The sequence below is a fragment of the Schistocerca serialis genome, chromosome 3 (genome assembly GCF_023864345.2).
Source record: "Schistocerca serialis cubense isolate TAMUIC-IGC-003099 chromosome 3, iqSchSeri2.2, whole genome shotgun sequence".
Lineage (NCBI taxonomy): Eukaryota > Metazoa > Arthropoda > Insecta > Orthoptera > Acrididae > Schistocerca > Schistocerca serialis.
The window spans coordinates 464,452,117-464,470,668 of record NC_064640.1 but is presented as its reverse complement, the minus strand read 5'-3'; the positions used below and the strand labels follow the sequence as shown (position 1 = coordinate 464,470,668).

General features: G+C 43.1%; 1 protein-coding gene across 1 annotated transcript in view; it reads right to left on the bottom strand.

Annotated features, from left to right (window-relative positions):
* The window catches only part of LOC126470928 (proclotting enzyme), a 283,061-nt gene that overhangs the window by 256,290 nt on the left and 8,219 nt on the right, over window positions 1-18,552 (bottom strand). Inside the window, exon 2 of the mRNA XM_050098955.1 lies at window positions 14,944-15,192. Within this exon, the coding sequence (XP_049954912.1) occupies window positions 14,944-15,192 (249 nt within the window). The remainder of the gene's footprint in view (window positions 1-14,943; window positions 15,193-18,552) is intronic.

Genomic DNA, 18,552 nt, shown 5'->3' with positions numbered 1-18,552 from the left:
GTCCTCATCATCATTTCATCCTCATCGCCAGCACGCAAGAATCCCAATGTGGCGTCGGCTGAAATTAGACCTGCACTAGGTGGCCGAACTTCCCCGGATGGGGCCTCCCGGCCAATAGTGCCACACGCTCATTTAATTTTTTTGTCACCTCAATATACTTACTTTTTGCTCTTTAGGCAGTTCGTACTTAAATATAGTATTTTTAATTTACTGCACATTAAATTTCCCCTAAATGAATCTATTTGGTGGATTTTTGGGATATATATGGCACTCTTACTTTTTTTTTCTACAGCGCAGACGGTAGTGTCATGTTACCATTGACCGTTATGCCAGTCCAGCTTTAAGCAGGTTCATCTCTACTACCTACTTTACCATTGTAGGAGATTTGGCTCGCGTTTCACCGTATATCTAAAAATTTCAAGGCCTCCGCAAAAGTTAACTTTTTTGGCTTGTATTTAATTAGCGAAAAACCACAAAAGTATTGTCCAGTTATGTCGCCAGAAGCATAACCTGGGACATGCATTTTAATTTCTGTTGCAGCCTTATTCGGAGTGCTATATTTAGCCCACGCAGTAAAGCAACTTCTTTTCCCAGGAGTTATAAATTATGTAATAGACAATCACACAAATTAAAAACGAATTCAGGAAACGTCTAAACGCATTTAGTATACAATACTCTCAGTAACAAACATAGGAAGATAATTCTCAATTATAAAATTTATACAACGTCAATGAACATAATCATAGGATTTACTGACATTTTAATGAACAGTTAGTTACGTCTCGCTGCAGCCTCCTCTACAAATGAGCTATTTTCTTTGAAATGAGAGAGAAATAAACCATACGCGTTCCAAGTAAACTATGTGGCTTACGTGCCTTAAGTAGTAGCAAAAGTTACCCTTAAAGGCGTTCTTCGCAGAACTTGGGCTATCCGTGTCCTGATTTACGGTTCTTCCAACTCCTCGGCGTGCAACAGGTGAATGCCGAGACCGCAACAGCGACATAATAGAGACGGTAACCAATATCTTCTCAATCCAGATATTGGCGCTGACCTGTAAAGGACCTAAAGACCTAATTGTGACTCGGAGTAAACTGATTCTCTCGTAATTTGACGTTCTATAATGCTTCCCTTATATATAGCCAAGATGAACGGTGGAACCAAAGCAGTGTGATTCAAATTCTTTAAAGTTATGTGTATAGTATCCTGTCGCTTAATTGGAGGTTGATGTTTATGCTTATTTACACATTTTGCTGAAGGTTTCGAACAAGCTAAGAACCAACTATTCCGTTCAGTAGAACATAAAATACATCTTTCAACCAACCCTCCAGATTATACAAATCAAAGTACGTCCTTATTCGACAAGGCAAGCATTTTTGCTTGGTTAGTAAGGAGTGACTTTGCCCCTTTACATGATGTGGCGACAGCCAAACACCAAACGATTGACTGATAGGAGGGAGGCATGGTTGTTTTATTTGTAACTGTCGAATGTCTTATGCAAAGAGGAAGGAAACAAAAAAGATCATATTTGAACGTCCCATCGACGAAGATGTTAGTAAAGACAGAGTACAGTCTCGGAGTGAGGAAGGATGGGAAAGTAAAGCGGCAGTGTTCTTTCAAAGGAATCATCCCAGCATTCGCTTTTAGCGATTTAGGAAATCACGGAAAAACTAAATCTGGGTAGCCATATGCTAATTTGAACCGCTGTTCTCCCCAACAGAAGCCCAGTGTCTTACCGGTGCGACATCTCGCTCGGTAACATGCAACAGATTTTTCTGTACGTCCATTGTAATACGAACAACGTGTTGCAAAGAAATCTCAGGGCGACGGACGCTGTGTAGCTGCTCTGCCGTGTTTATCTTGTCAATCAAGCCACAAGCAGCATTACCAGATATTTCATGTTCTCATTCCTTTAATTATAACTAAACTAGAAGAAATCATTCATTCAGCTGAATTTAAAAAAGAACTGCAAGCTGTTCAAATGGTTCAAATGGCTCTGAGCACTATGGGACTTAACATCTGACGTCATCAGTCCCCTAGATCTTAGAACTACTTAAACCTAACTAACCTAAGGACATCACACACATCCCTGCCCGAGGCAGGATTCGAACCTGCGACCGTAACGATCACGCGGTTCTAGACTGAAGCGCCTAGAACCGCTCGGCCACACCGGCCGGCTGCAAGCTGTTGCTGCTGGTCTCTTACTGCACTGTAGAGCTATACTTCCAGTTTTCCTTGGTGTTCTTTTCATCATGTCATCAACTGGTAGCACAATTGACGCGTCTCAGGACCTGCTGAATCATATAAGTACTTAGCCATCGTATGAAGGTAAACGTATGGGCTTTTGCGCCACAACCTCTGTCGTCTAGTCGGCCCTTCAGTCATGGCTGGCGACAAGACAGCCTAAAAATCAAGACGCAGCCAGCACGGCCGTCGTACTTCTGTCAACAGACATCGCTAGCAATATCCGCACTACTTTGTGCCTCTTTGTCGCTCGCAATTAATCAGACATAATTATGGTATCAGGCCGCACGGAAAGCCAGTGAAGGGGAAGCGTGATATTACTCCGCATCAACAACTAATAGCTCGGAGTCGTCGTATCTCTCCACATGGCTTCGTAAGTCACGCCTCGCGTCTCAGCATTTCAGTTCTTCAGCTGGAGTCTTCGTTCAGCCACCGAGTGGAAATTATTCAGCAGTCTACATGTGAAGGTGCCACAAATTGATCTCGCTGTACGAATCTCACATCTCTTGTAGTCCATTAGTGCTAAACTGGCAAAGCTGTTACAACAGCTGGACGAACGGATCCAAAGGCAAGAGGAAGGCAGCAGAAGAAATATGGTCTAGACTGTAGCAACACTTGACGGCACACAGGACAACAGGCAATGTTACCAAACGTGCATTCTTGTTATCCAGTATTGGAGCTCGTATTTACGGTTTGGTGCATCAGTTGTTTACCCATAAAGACCCGTGAGCATTAGGTTATATGGAAGTTAAGGGCAAACTAACTGGATATTTTGAGAGTAAGTTTCTCATGACGGCGGCACTACGTAAGTTTTATAGGGCTTACAAGAAACCTGGACAGACTTTCAAGGAATGGGTAGCCATGTTTCAGGGTCTGACTTGGGGTTGTAAATTCAAGTGCGAAAATCAAGACTGTACTCTTTCGTACATGCTCATTGTGGTGTCACCGCCAGACACCACACTTGCTAGGTGGTAGCTTTAAATCGGCCGCGGTCCATTAATACATGTCGGACCCGCGTGTCGCCACTGTGTGATCGCAGACCGAGCGCCACCACAAGGCAGGTCTCGAGATACGGACTAGCACTCGCCCCAGTTGTACGGACGACGTAGCTAGCGACTACACTGACGAAGCCTCGCTCCTTTGCCGAGCAGATAGTTAGAATAGCCTTCAGCTAAGTCAATGGCTACGACCTAGCAAGGCGCCATTAGTAACATTGCATGTATCTAAAGAGTCTCACTTGTATCGCCACAATCTCCAGATGTACCAAAATGATGGATTAAAGTTAAGTATTCCAGAAGCTACGTACTTTTCTTTATAGCATTCATAAGGTATCCTGTTTCAGACCTCACGCACCCTGCTTTGGCTTAGCGCATGCCTTTCGGCTTCCTCTCATTGTGTCTAGGCTGTCTTGTCTGGACACAACACTCATCGTTCATGCACCTGACACTGGGTTGCGGGAAGAAAATGTTCAAATGTGTGTGAAATCCTATGGGACTTAACTGCTAAGGTCATCAGTCCCTAAGCTTACACACTACTGAACCTAAATTATCCTAAGGACAAACACATACACCCACGCCTGAGGGAGGACTCGAACCTCCACAGGGACCAGCCGCACAGTCCATGACTGCAGCACCTTTAGACCGCTCGTTGCGGAAAGAACTTATTAAACACCCCACACTTGAAGAATGTTTATCAGTTATTCAGGCTTTCGAACAGATGAAGCAGACGGAATGGGCTCTCAGTGAGCAAGAAACGGAGGTTTCCAAAATGAAATTTTACAATACTGACAACTCCTCAGGTTACAGGAGTAGGCGGAACGGCAAATCCCGCCCAATCAATGGCGGCAGGTTCCTGCTTACCCATAGGTGGCAAGTCAAAGGGCTTTGTAAAGGACGCGGCTAATCAACAATCTAAGGAGAAATCGATTGTTCAGCGTTTCATTATTCATGATCGCTGGTCGTATTATTAGGAAAATATGAAGACTTTACACTGTTGAAAATAAGTGCACAAGCAGAAGATGTCCAGCATAAGCAACTTTGTAATGTCAAGTACACTATTTGTGTGGATGACTCCGACCATACGGTGGGTGACCTCGAAAATAAGATTTCCAAATTTTTTTTTTACTCTAGGTTTAAAGCGGTTTTTGTTGATGTAGGACTTAATGGAAAGAATGTGCAATTTCAAGTGGCTACACATATCCTCTAAAACTATCATCAATAGTGCTATGTATGGAGTTCATCGGCTCTCCACAATTAAACAAATTTCAAGGCACACTGACGAGTTATGGTGACCGGCAAATTCTGATCGAAGATCAGTGTATGGTGACTGCTTAGTCTCAAAACCAAATTGTGTGCACACCGTTCCTGGGAATGCAGTCTCCAACGACTGATAGTATCATGGGTTTTGATCTTTGTCAGCAATTGGGGTTCACGGTTCAGGGTTCTGCCAGGAATGAGATATGTACACAATTACGTAATACGGACAAACAACTTTTTGTGACTCTTGAGGTAGCGCGAAGAATTACCAAGCTGCCCCACCAAACTCTTATCAGATCGGCCGACGGCAACAGAATCCTGAAGTTGGCTCCACATAGACTCAGCTGGGGCATTTCTGAGGGCTCATTGGTTTGTCCTGGTGGACGAACACATTCCAGGGCCTACAAACCAGTCACAGTTTCAGGTGAAAACAACACGTCTCCCTGGATGGGGCAGTTGCAGTCCTTTACGTTGTCAGGACAGGTTGCACGTGGACACCACAAATGGTTTCTGCTCTCTGTCTGTTCTATGCAGTTGAAGGTTTTCCAGCGTCTCTATTGACGGATAATCGCGGCCAGTTTACAGCTCACGAATTTGAGACATTCTGTATAGCTCACAGGATTCAGCACCTTCGCACCGCGCCGCTTCATACGGAGTCGAATTGGATCGATGAACGGTTTGTGCAGATGTTCAAAGCTCAGATGAAGAAAATTATGGCTGACTACAATTTGGGAGACGTCTTGATGATATTTCTTTCTTCTTACAGAAATTCTCCACATAAGGACGCATCTCCAGCAGAAATGCATCATGGCCTGAAGATGAGGGACCTTCTGTCCCTTACTACACTTCATCAACAGGGAAGCACCACAGCTAGTGGGTTTTGAGGCAGAATCTGTTAACGAAAAGATATCCTATTCATAAGTGTGTTACGAACAGATAAAGTGGTATCCTGGGACGATAGTCTGCCGACTAGGCAACGCTATGTCTGCCATATTGACTGCAGAGGTGGATACTGCAACAAACACATGGACCATATCCGTCCGCGATTTGATGCTTTTCTCATTCCAGGGCCTACAAACCAGTCACAGTTTCAGGTGAAAACAACACGTCTCCCTGGATGGGGCAGTTGCAGAACCGCAGCAGCCTACCATTACAGATACTCTGTCACCACCAATACTAACGGAGAAGGAATCTAATCAGGGAAAGTGCGGAGACCAGCATGGAGGTGGACTTCGTCCACCAACCACAGTCCCGGAAGAAGCAGTGGCTTTGTCTATTTCCCCTGTGGCGGAGTGATGTTGTGATCTGTGTCACAGCCCCTACAGTTCAGTCTGTCCTTCATTCATGGGTGGCGAGCAGATTAACTCAATATCAAGGCGATTTCGGCGGTCTTCAACAGAGGTCACTAGCGGCGGTAGCACTACTTTGCGCATCTGTATCGCATGCAACAATCAGACAGGTGTATGGCATCACTTCATGTGAGAAGCCAATGAAGCAGAAGCGTGAAATCATTCAGCATCAAAAATCAGAAGGACGAAGTTTACTATTAGCACCGCAATCTGTAAACATGATTCTGAAATTGGGAATCATTACATTAGTACTCAGGATATCAATTTCATACCTACGTCTGCTATCCTGTTTCCTTTCCTTAAAAAGGTTACAGTTTTCTCCTGTTTTTTAACGTTGTTAAAACTGGGGCTGTACTCAATATCTGAGAACTTTCTTCGAAGAAATGTGATGAATCTCGCACTGGGATTCTAACTAAGGTGCCAATTCAACAATCTCAATATCTTAATATTTTGCTGCTCCTTTCACATGTTTGAGCTACTTCTGTATCCAATGGCGTATAGCCTCTACGGACTTTCGCAATTAAAATCGTCGATATGAGCTCATTGAAGACTGAATACTTCGGACTTAATTTACAAATAGCATATTTACCTCAGACCACTAAATCTTTTATCTGGGGTGCTCAGTGGACGTGCGTCATCGTACGACACGCATAGTCTGTTGCTGATGGCACAGCTGGTTGTCATTTTCAAGTTTCGTGATGAGTATAGAGAGTGTCTAGGGCGGAGGTTCTTTAATTCTGCCGGCCGGTGTGGCCGTGTGGTTCTAGGCGCTTCAGTCTGGAACCGCGTGACCGCTACGGTCGCAGGTTCGAATCCTGCATCGGGCATGGATGTGTGTGATGTCCTTAGGTTAGTTAGGTTTAAGTAGTTCTAAGATCTAGGGGACTGATGACCACAGTTGTTAAGTCCCTCAGTGCTCAGAGCCATTTGAACCATTTTTTTTTCTTTTATTCTCTTGCAGCACCAGAGAATGTGATTAAGTATTTCGGTAAGAGACGATATCATTTCTTCCAACTCTAAATGGCTGTTAGAAGAAGAGATGCGCATATTAGCTATGTCCAAGAGCAGTGACGTAGAATGTCCAATGGAGGCTACAGGTGACAACATATTCTAACATCAGAGATGGCATAGCTTCCTGCGCTTCTTTTCCGTGGTTTCCTAAATTCAACGTATGATACGGTTACGTCGTCAAGTTCCTCCCCCCCCCCCCCACCCCTTCCAAATCGTATGGCTGGAGGAGCATTCGTACCCAGCTAATACGACTGTGTGGTCAATGTCTCGTCAACTGCATCAGCACTATTGGTCGTTACTAGAGTTCGGAAACTACAGAAAGCTACGGCAGACTACCACAAGTAAGCGTAGACTAGGGTAGTTTTGCTGGAAGCTTTGGTCAGTTACGGTCGTATCCACTTTACCTGTAAGTTGGGTGTTTTTCATTTCTATTGGGCGTTCCCTCATAATGATCGCTTTCTTTACGTATGCAATCAGTGTCTTACTAGATTCCCTTAAAATCTGGAAGTGGTAAATCGTCTAGAAAGTGAGCAAAAGTTACGCGATCAACAAATTTTTATTACTCATAAAACGCAATTTATATTCTGTAAGGATATGAAAAACACAATGAACAAAAACAAAGAGAAGTTGTCGGCTCCCAGTTTTTCTCTTACACATTCATTTATGTCTCTTTCCCACCCAATTCTGCCAATTCTATAGTTATCATACAGTTTATGTTGTTTGCCAAAACTGCTGAACCATCCTTCTGGTATAGCGCAACTCTAGTCCGTACTATTGGAGGCGTTCAATCTTTAACATTCGTGATAGTAATAACAACAGACCTGAGAATTAACGGAGGCTGGAATCTCTCATTGCAAAGGCACGTCTTGTGATCAGAACAGTAGGCTCGTTGCTGTGCTGAATTAATGGACACCATGGTATGTTCCCATGAGTGAGTATCTCAGCTTCTGCTTCCCAGCTGTTTCGCTGCTCACATTGTGTGTCAGTCATCCTAATTGTGAACTTGGTTACTCTTGACCACAGAATAGCGTAGGATGGAATAGTTAAATGCTGCAGTACGTAGCTTTCACTCGTAGTAGCCCTATTAAAGGTCGACTATCTACACATAATTCACTGTTCACTATTTGACTCTAACAACTTTTCAGTTAATACATTTAGACAAAAAATGGTTCAAATGGCTCTGAGCACTATGGGACTTAACTTCTGAGGTCATCAGTCCCCTAGAACTTAGAACTACTTAAACCTAACTAACCTAAAGACATAACACACATCCATGCCCGATGCAGGATTCGAACCTGCGACCGTAGCTGTCGCTTGGTTCCAGACTGTAGCGCCTAGAACCGCTCGGCCACGCTGGCCGGCAAATTTAGACAAATACTGTAAATTCTGACGAGTAAAGGGTTTCAAATTCCCCTCCAGATAATAGGATTTTGGCATCTCGTGGTCTCCTTAAATTATTTGTGGCAACATTCTTCCGCATCCTTGTTCAATCAGAACTTGATTGAAATTTCCAATAACCCTTACGACGATGGATCGTTAAACTCAGGCCTGACTTCCTTTGTATCAGAAACTGTTTCACAACAAAAGCGAAAGTGGTGTGTGAGATTGGGTACTTTGTCAACCCTAGTCGAAACTGTACACATAAATGACATGAGTGTCCTTCAGCAACTGAGCTATAGGATTATAGTTAAACACAATCTGAACATGACAGCATATTTCCATAGCAGGACCCCGGACAGGTCGGAGGGCAATGAAAAGTTCAACATCAAGATGTACAGAAGAGTCTAAAACATGTAATTAGAATAGATATGAAAAAGAAGATGAACATTTAAAATAAAATATTGAGCTGGGTAATTTTTTGACAAAGGTCAGTAGTGAAATTGGCTATTTCTAGTTGCCATACGCGCTTGGCAGCAACGTTTCATGTTCTCTATGACATGATTAAAAAGCTGTGTGGGTAGTCAATCCTGTTCATGAGAAAAAGTCATGCAGTAGTCTGGAAGATACACTGACGAACCTAAATTCGCCTCCGTGATGTTTCCCAGACATGCTCAACAAGATTATTATCCAGAGACCATGACGGTCAGTCCATGCAGTGGAAAAATTCATTCGCGAAAGCAGCTCGATGCGATGAAGATGAAGCCTGGACGTCTGAAAAGTCGCACATTTGTTCGAAGTAGAAAAGAAGGGACCCATGATAAACTGCGGGTTCAATGCTACCACATTTTACACGACTACAAGGCACACAATCTCACGCTCCACAGTGGCACGTCCACTGCGTGGGAGAGGCCTCTTTGTCCGACGATGGGTATGTTGCCTTCCGTTGACACTCGCACATCGGCAGCACTGTTTGTGTAGGTGTCAGGAACTTAGGGACTGGACGAACGAGGAGTGGAGTCGTCTGCTCTTCTCGGATGAGAGCGTATTTAGTCTGATTAGTGAGTCTGGATGTACCCTTATATGGGGAGAGGTGAAAACACTTATGCGCTCAGAAAAATTATCGGAAATTGTCGTATTGGTGGTCCAGGTGTTATAGTGTGGAGTGATATAACATTTTCTGGTCGTACTGATAGCCAGATCAACGTTATTGTGACACTATACTCCTTCCCCATGTGCGCCTTTTCAGTGATGAATTCGGTCTTGACTTCGTTTTTATGGATGGAAATGCTCAACCGCATCGAACTGCGCAGGTGCAGAAGCTCTTGGAACGAACTTCTTGCCAACTTTTTGACCTGCGTGGGAGTACATTGTAGAGCATGCACAGCAGTTTGCGGTAATCACACATCTTATTAAGAACCATGTCACACCTTTTGTAATGTTCAGGCGACCATCATAAATCGAGGTGAATTCAGTGTAATTATTGTCTTTGAATGAAAGTGTCATTTCTGTTCGTCTTATTGCATATTGCTTTCAATTATCTTCAGTATTATACTGTAACAGGTCTTTCCACGTATGGTCCAAGTTTCATGGAGCTATGGTACTTGGCAGTGACACACCATGCGAAAGTTACTTTCGTCCTGAAGTTTTACTCACCAGTGTATATCTCGCGGGTTGCAGAGCTATAGCAACATCAATAGAAGTGTGATGAGATGTTAGGATTTGAGGTTGTGACTTACCTTCTCGTCACAGAATCAGAGCAATGCAGAATGAATTACTTTAATGAATAAGGGAAAAAAGGAATAGGAATTTATCAACACGGAAGTTAATTTGAGCAACACAGTACTTTCATGATATTTTTCACTTAATGGCAGTATGGCCACGCATACCTCTTACATATAAACTAATTTGCCATTCTCGATATAGTGAACCTACAGTTTCCCGTGGAATCTGAACCACGGTATAACTCATACCAGAGGTGATAGTAGCAATGACTGACACGTAACAAAAATCTAGTATTGACCGGTAATCTAACCTAGAATCTTTATCTACTCAGATACTAAACTACACTTCCCAATGCAATGCCATCTGCCAGAAGATTTCTTTTCAAACATTTCAGGTCTGGGTTAATAGGATGTATTTCGTTGTGTCACGTAAATCTTGCAAATTCGTAGAAGTGTATCTACAAACTGTCAAGTGAGTGTCTCAAATGCTGTTAGGAAACGCTGTGGTGTACTGCATGCTGTTTTAAAAAAATTGTTCAGATCATATTTCATTTTAACCACTAACCAAGAGACATGATCATAATTATAATTTTATAACACGCGTTAAAAAGTAGCAGAGAGTCACGAACACTGGCCGTAGATACGACAGTGTGGGCAAGCACCATTCGAGAATCGTAAAGACGATGGCTCAGAATTTTCTTTAGTTTGCAGTGAGTTTTCGGCGATGATAAGTGAAGTAGGAAATGTAACCAAAAATCCGCATTCGATTCTGTAGGTGAAGCTGCGAAAAGAGAGGTGGGAAGTAGTCTGCAGAACGTCTAACATCATATCATTCTAAGAGACATGGCGGGAAAACGGTGTGACCTTCTTCACAAAAAATTGTTGTACATGAAAATTTGTGAAGCGCTTTACATTTTATCTAATGTGCTTTTATCAAATTATGTTTTTGCGAAAATGATGACTACATATAAGCAAGCCCACAGTAGCCGCATCTAGGGAGAGTGTAGGCAAACAGGCTCCTGTATGCTACTTATTTTTTCAAATGGCCCTGAGCACTATTCGACTTAACTTCTGAGGTCATCAGTCGCCTAGGACTTAGAACTAATTAAACCTAACTAACCTAAGGACATTACACACATCCATGCCCGAGGCAGGATTCGAACCTGCGACCGTAGCGGTCACGCGGTTCCAGACTGAAGCGCCTAGAGCCGCACGGCCACACCGGCCGGCTGGATGCTACTGTACCTCAATAGCTAGTTGGCAATAATCACTGTGTGGATGATGTGGCCTATTCTACACCATATTTTAAATCTGTGTGACGATGCTATGCTGATTATATTTATATGTTTTGACGATGCCATTATGGCCGTATCACTTTAGGACATGGTGTAAAAAAGGTACGTTATACCATTTTTTATCTGTACATTTCCATGGAGTATGACAGTATATTGTGGTACATATTGCTGTTTTATGTTAAAAGACACACTGCTCACTAGATTCATATATTTATATATTTTAGATCTGAAGATGGTCATTACAGACTGAAACCGGTCATCGTCCAAAGAATTCATTTGTGATCAGAGACTAGAATAAAAAAGCATTTTACAGTATTGGATCACTGTTTGTACACGCGATTATGTCGCAGTTGGTGAAACATATAATTTTCTCCTCCCTTTTTACTCCATGTGTAAAATCTTTTGCAGAAAAAGCAGTTGGGAGATATCAGGCAGGATTTAGATCTGGGAAGTCAACCGTTGACTAAATATCCACCTTGAATCAAATGTTTAAAAAAACATGGGAATACAATATAGAAACACATACGATATTCGTTGATTTTAAAGCTACGTATGACACCATAAAAAGAATAAGTTTATTGAAGCCATGAATGAATTGGGCCTACCACAACATTCAATACATCTCGTAAGTTTGACTATGGGAAAAGTAGTATGTAAAGTGCGGATACAAGGAAAGTTAACACCAAATTTTGAAATTAGCTGTAGACTGAGGAAAGGGGATGCGCTGTCATGTATCTTTCTAAAATAGCACCAGAGAGGGTAATAAGGACAGCTCAAATAAGCACAACAGGCACAATATACGCTAGAATGGTGTAGCCTCTGACCTATGCAGATGATGCGGATATTATAGGAAGAACAGAACTAGCCGCTAAAGAGACGTAGAGGACACTGATGGTAGCAGCAGAAGAAATGGGACTGGAAGTGAACATCTACAAAAGCAAATACATGCGAATAATACGACCAGAATTAAATACAATATTAGAAATTGACCAGGCGCAAATAGAATTTGTTAATGAATTTGTCTATCTAGGAACTCTGGTAACATCACAGAATGATATTAGTTTGGAAATAAAGCGGCGCAACCACCTAGCTAAGAAATGCTATTATGGGCTGGCCCCACAACTTAAGTCCAGAAATTTGTCCAGAAGGACGAAGTGTCTGTTGTATAAAACTTTTATAAGTCCAGTATTAACACATGACTGAGAAAGCTCGACACTGACACAACAATGAGAAGAGGTAATAGGATGTTTTGAACGAGATGTGTTACGCAAAATCAATGCGGCAACTAATGAAGATATAGCATGGCGCTTACGTTATAATTTTGGACTTAACGGATTATATAAAGAACTTGAAATTATAAAGTTCATGAAAGTAAGCCGCCTGAAATGAGTCGACCATATTTTCCTCACGGAACATGAGAACCCTACAAAAACAGCACTGTTGCAAAACCCAGTAGGACGAAGAAGCACGGGAAGACCAAGACTTCGATACCTGGATGACATACAAGAAGATTTTTAAAAATGGACAGGGACGAATGGAATGATGTCCTAGAGCTAGCCAAGCACCATCAAGGGCTGTAGAGCCAGGAAGAAGAAGAAGAAGATTTTTCACTGAAAAAGCCCAAGACAAAGAAATTACCATTTAACGTCGGGAAAAAATATAAATATCCTTTCTGGTATTCTCTTATCCTGATATTAATCAGATTCATCGTCAGATGACGACCAGAATATCTCGATGACCTGTGTGTCATTCATGTACCTGCAGTTTCTCCGTATATACACTAGTTTTTCAGTTGTACTTGGAGAGTGTTTCGTAATGGAGTGTGACTTCTTCCATCAGCTGACCAATAGTTGTACCGAAAGTACCCTCCGCCACACTTGCGGAGTGTGACGTAGATGCAGATATTGCCACTACACATGACGGCAAGTAACGTTCTCCAGTATCCACCAAACCCAATCCCTTTCATCGAATTGGCAGAGAAAATAGTGTGACTCATCACTCCAAATCCGTTATTTCCTGTGGCTTAGGATGAGCTGCTCGACCATTGTTCCCCATTCTCTTTAACTTCCCACGCACCGTGACTGTGCCAGCTGCACAGCTGGTAGCACTTTGTAACTCACGAGTAATTCCTTTTGGTGGTTTCATGTGATATTTTATGTACACTCTCAGCAATGCACGGCGGTCTCTGTCTGTCAGTACATTGATAGCAGGTCCAGCGGTCTTCGATATAGCTTGTTGTATCAGGTGTTGTGAACTGAGTGTCGCCCGGCTTGCAACAGGCCCGGTGTAGACAGGTGACTGGCTGGTGCTTTAGCACTTTAGGTGCTGTGGGCGAGTTAACTCGTCACGCTCCGCCGCTCCCCGGGTGCTGAAGACGTCTTTAAACGCTGCCTATAACGGCCGCCATGACGTGTTTACCCGTTCATTTCTACACTCTCACTGCTGCGGGTGAGTTAGTTGCATATCTCGGTGAATAAATCGGTGAATAAAAATGTTTCCGGTATTTAGTATCCAACATACGTGCTTCTTTGCATGTTACCATTTGCAAAAAGCCTCGTTCGATATTTTCAACCCATTTATAAAATATGACGATTTTTATGACGACACGACGCCCAACACGGAGGGACGGGAATGGGCACGCCTACAAGATGACTTAGACCAAATTTCTAGTGGTGTGATGAATCGCAGCTAGCTCTAAAAATAGAAAAATAGAAGTTAATGCAGATGAGTACGAAGAACAAACCTGTATGTTCGAGCACAGCATTAGCAGTGTGCTGCCTGACACAGTCAAGTCGATTAAATATCAAGACGTAACATTGCAAAGGAATATGAAATGGAATGAGCATGTAAGGATTGAAGCAGGTAAGACGAGACGGCTTCGGTTTATTGAGAGAATTTTAGGAAAGTGTGGATCATCTGTAGAGGAGACCGCATATAGGACACTAGTGCGACCCATTTTTGAATACTGTTCGAGTGTCTGGGGTCTGCACCAGGTGGTATGAAAGGGAGACAGCGGAGCAATTCAGAGGTGGGCTGCTTAATTTGTTACAGGTAGGTCCGAACAACACGAAAGTATTATGGGGATATTTCGGGAATTCAGTTGGGAATCACTGGAGGGAAGGCGACGTTCTTTTTGAGGAGCAATGTTAAGAAAATTTAGGAAACGGCATTTGAGGCTGACTGCAGAACGACTCTCCTTGAATCAACGTTCATTTCGCATAAGGACCATAAATATAAGATCAGAGAGATTAGGTACGAAGGCATATACGAGTACATAGTCGTTTTTCCCTGTCTCTATTTGCGAGTGGAACAGGAAAGGAAATGACTGGTAGTGGTACAGCGTACCCTCCGCTATTCAGCCTGCGGTGGCTTGTGTAGTATGTTTGTAGATGTGGATGTAGGTGTATCTTTGCAATCTCTTAGTGGGACGGTATACATAATTTGATGCAGCGTAGTAAGAATAATGGAAAGAAATTCAGTCCTTCATTGGTATCAGGCTGTATAAAGTGCAAAAATCAATTTTTTTCACCGAATAATTTTCTCGAAATCGGATAAAGACTAATTCATAGCTGGCGGACCGCCGTCTCTGAGCAGAGATAACACATCATTTGGCCAGCAGTACAACAACAAAGCCGCGCGCAGCACCGAATGCAGAGAGCACGTCTGTAGCAGCGGGAGGGTTATTGCTTACCTGAGTGGCAGCCAGGGCGCGTGCTCGGGCAGGTAGGCGGAGGGTGGAGGCTGGGGCTGCGGGCGCGCGCCGTACCGGCCGGCGGGGAAGCGCACGTAGCGGCGTAGGCGGCGCTCGGCGCTCACGTTGGGAGCGGACAGCTGCGCGGGCCACGCCGGGGTTCGCAGCGGGGCCGCCGCCTGCGCCGCAGACAGCGCCACCAGCACCAGCAGCGCCGCGATGCACGCCGCTGCGCTGGCCCCGCGGCTCCTGCGGCATAAAACACTCCACTCACTAACCGGTTCGCGATGAGCAAAGCGACAACGAATTAGTCTCCGTAGTCGGGCATGGCGGTTTAGCTACAGAAAGTCCGCGCTCGTAGATTCATTCCAGGAGTGGAAACCGAAATCTTTCCACGTGCCAAATCCGGCATTTGTCAGGAGAATGAAAAAACACTGTGTCTCTATTTGTGTATAACTAATTTGGATCCAAAAAACTAAGAAGGTAATCTGATACGACAGAATCTTGCTTCTTAATGGATCGCCGCAAAAAATAATGATACAAATCAGAAAATAAATACTTTATTAAAAACATTCTAATCACGATAGCGGGAAGCTGACTGGTTCTAAGTACCAATAAGAAAAGTTATACAAATTGGTTCTTGCAGAGAAGAAAACAGGAACCATGCACTGTAAATAATGCTATTTATTTTCACAAATAGCGACATTATAGGTTTCGAACCGAGAGGATCATCTTCAGACGGCTGTTCATGTACATACAGCATTTGTTGTTGATTGAATTAGTTCTTGAATTTTTTTTTCTCGGCAACTAACGTAAACACCAACAACCCCAAACATATTATAAAAATGGAGGTACATATGTATGCATGTATGTTCCACAGCTCCTAAGACAATGTACCGAATTAAATCAAACTTCTTGCTATTATCGCTTACTGTCTGGAAATCATTGGTGTAGGCCATGAAACACCTATCTATAAAAGGCGTCGGGGTGGGGATGAAAAAGCAGTGTAACCCACGACGCGCGAATACCCATACTTAAGTCATCCAGTATTTGAGAATGATAAGGCCTGGAGATTTGCAACAAACTTTACACGTAGTTTTAAACCTTTATGAAACTTTTTCGTGCTGACGACCCCCATAAAATGATGAAAGAAAAAAAGTTTATCGTTTAATATATTTTAGCTGTTTATGTAGTAAAAGCGCCGAATGAAGCACGACGTTTCAATTTATTACTTATTTACTACAAACTATACTAACGACAAATTCTGCAGACAGTATTCATATATACCACTGATAGATAAGAAAAATTGTATGTTTGTACGACGCATGGTTCAGAAGATGTGATGTCATATACAGTGAAATGCATGAAAACTGCCACATCATGCAAGACGTTTAAATTTATTACTTCGATGATTCAAAGTCTATTCACAACACTTTTCACAGACACTATTCACATCTGCTCCAGTATATGCTTACAGAAGCACATCTTTGTACGACACATTGTTAATGAGAGATGACGTCATAAACATTGAGTTGCGTGAAGATCAAACCGCAGGGCGAAATTCGCTAGACATACACGTGAAACATGCGTATAAAAACGTGTGATATATGTTAACTATGTGTGACACATATTTGATATGTGCATACACGGACAGCGTCACGGGTAAAAGCTTATCCTCATCCCCTGGAACGATTTCAACCAAATTTGATACACATATTAGTTACAATCTGGAAACACAGTCTCCTGTTGGGATGAGCGTGATGACGCAGGGATAGTAGGGGGAGGAGTAGATGGACAGAAAGACTGGTTGAGGGAAATGCACAGAAAGAGTGGAGAGGAGGAGACGGACAGAGAAAGGAAAGAAGAGAAGACGGACGGAGATAGGAGTAGAAAGAGATAGCCAAAGAGAGAGAGGGGGGGGGGGGGGAGGAGATGGACTAATAGAAGACTGAAGTAAATACTACCCGGGAAATGCCGGGTAACCGGCCGTTGTGGCCGAGAGGCTCAAGGCGCTTCAGTTTGGAGCCGCGCGACCGCTACGGTCGCAGGTTCGAATCCTGTCTCGGGCATAGATGTGTCTGATGTCCTTAGGTTAGTTAGGTGTAAGTAGTTCTAAGTTCTAGGGGACTGATGACCTCAGATGTTAAGTCCCATAGTGCTCAGAGCCATTTGAACCATTTTTTTGAATGCCGGGTACTCAGCTAGCGTAATATAATCGTGAACAGCCATCTGAAGATCAACCGGTAACGACCTTATTTCTGTAAGTATACTGTAGCTGGTTGTGGTTTTCTTCTTTACAAGAATGAACTTGTATTTTGTACAGATCCACAACCTCAAAGATTTTAGTTTTCGGCAGAAAAGAGCAAGAAATTTTTTGGTCCAATCCAAGTGCCACTAATACTGAGGTGTTGCGTCTTATTCGTGATAATACAAGCACAGATGTATAGCAACATGTTTTTAACTAATGAAACTGTAATCAACAAAAACCATTTCTCCTATCTTTTAAATTTTGGAACTCTAGAGGGAAGCACAGCTTGGCACAAAGGCCATGCCCCATCTACTAACGCATGTTTGTAAGACTACCTGAATCCTGTCTAGGAACATGAAACAGAGTACGCAGAACACAACAGAACTGAAAAATGGCATTTAGAACGTTTTCCATTTCCACTCTCTCTTTGTTGTGCACATAACGCAGTTTGGTCGTGGGAAGGAAGAAATTGGCTTTTATTATCAGAACGAGGCCTACCACCATAGAGTTGACGTTCTTTAAAAAAAAAAAAAAAAACGTTTGTGAAATCCTGTGGGATTCAACTGATAAGGTCATCAGTCCCTAAGCTTACACACTACTTAACCTAAATTATCCTAAGGACAAAGACACACACCCATGCCCGAGGGAGGAATCGAACCTCGGCCGGGACCAGCCGGCAGTTCTTTTCCACCCAGACTGACGCAAGTTCCCGAGAACCAAACGCCAGTGGTATACTTGGTATGTGACTCATTTCATGCGCTACTCGATAACCACAGCCATTCCAGACGTATAGGACTTTCAATCTTATCTGCAACAGTAACACTGGATCATGTGACAAATGTGATACGCTGAGCGATTACAAAAGTTTTTAATCATCTCTCTTGGTCTGAATTGGAAAGGAATACAAGAATGAGTGGGCCTAAGTCACGGTACGAAAAGCGCTCCCAAAATATTACAGAACCACCTCCGGCCTGAACTACACGCTCTTCGCACTACTGGTTAAATGCCACATTTGTAGCTCGGCGGCTTGTGTAGTTTAAAAAGAGGCAAATTGGCGACTCGTCGGCCCACACTACTCGCCTCTCTCTACTAGACATTTCATGTGTTGTTTGGTCTTGCTTTATGTGGCGGTATGAGAAGTGGCATTCTGCGAGATACCTCAATCCAAATATCCATCGCATGCAGTTCCTTTCGGTATGTTCATCGGATACTGATTAAGATGGACCTACATTCACTGATAGCGGTGATTCCAAATGTTCAAATGTGTATGAAATCTTATGGGACTTAACTGCTAAGGTCATCAGTCCCTAAGCTTACACACTACTTAACCTATATTATCCTACGGAGAAACACACACACCC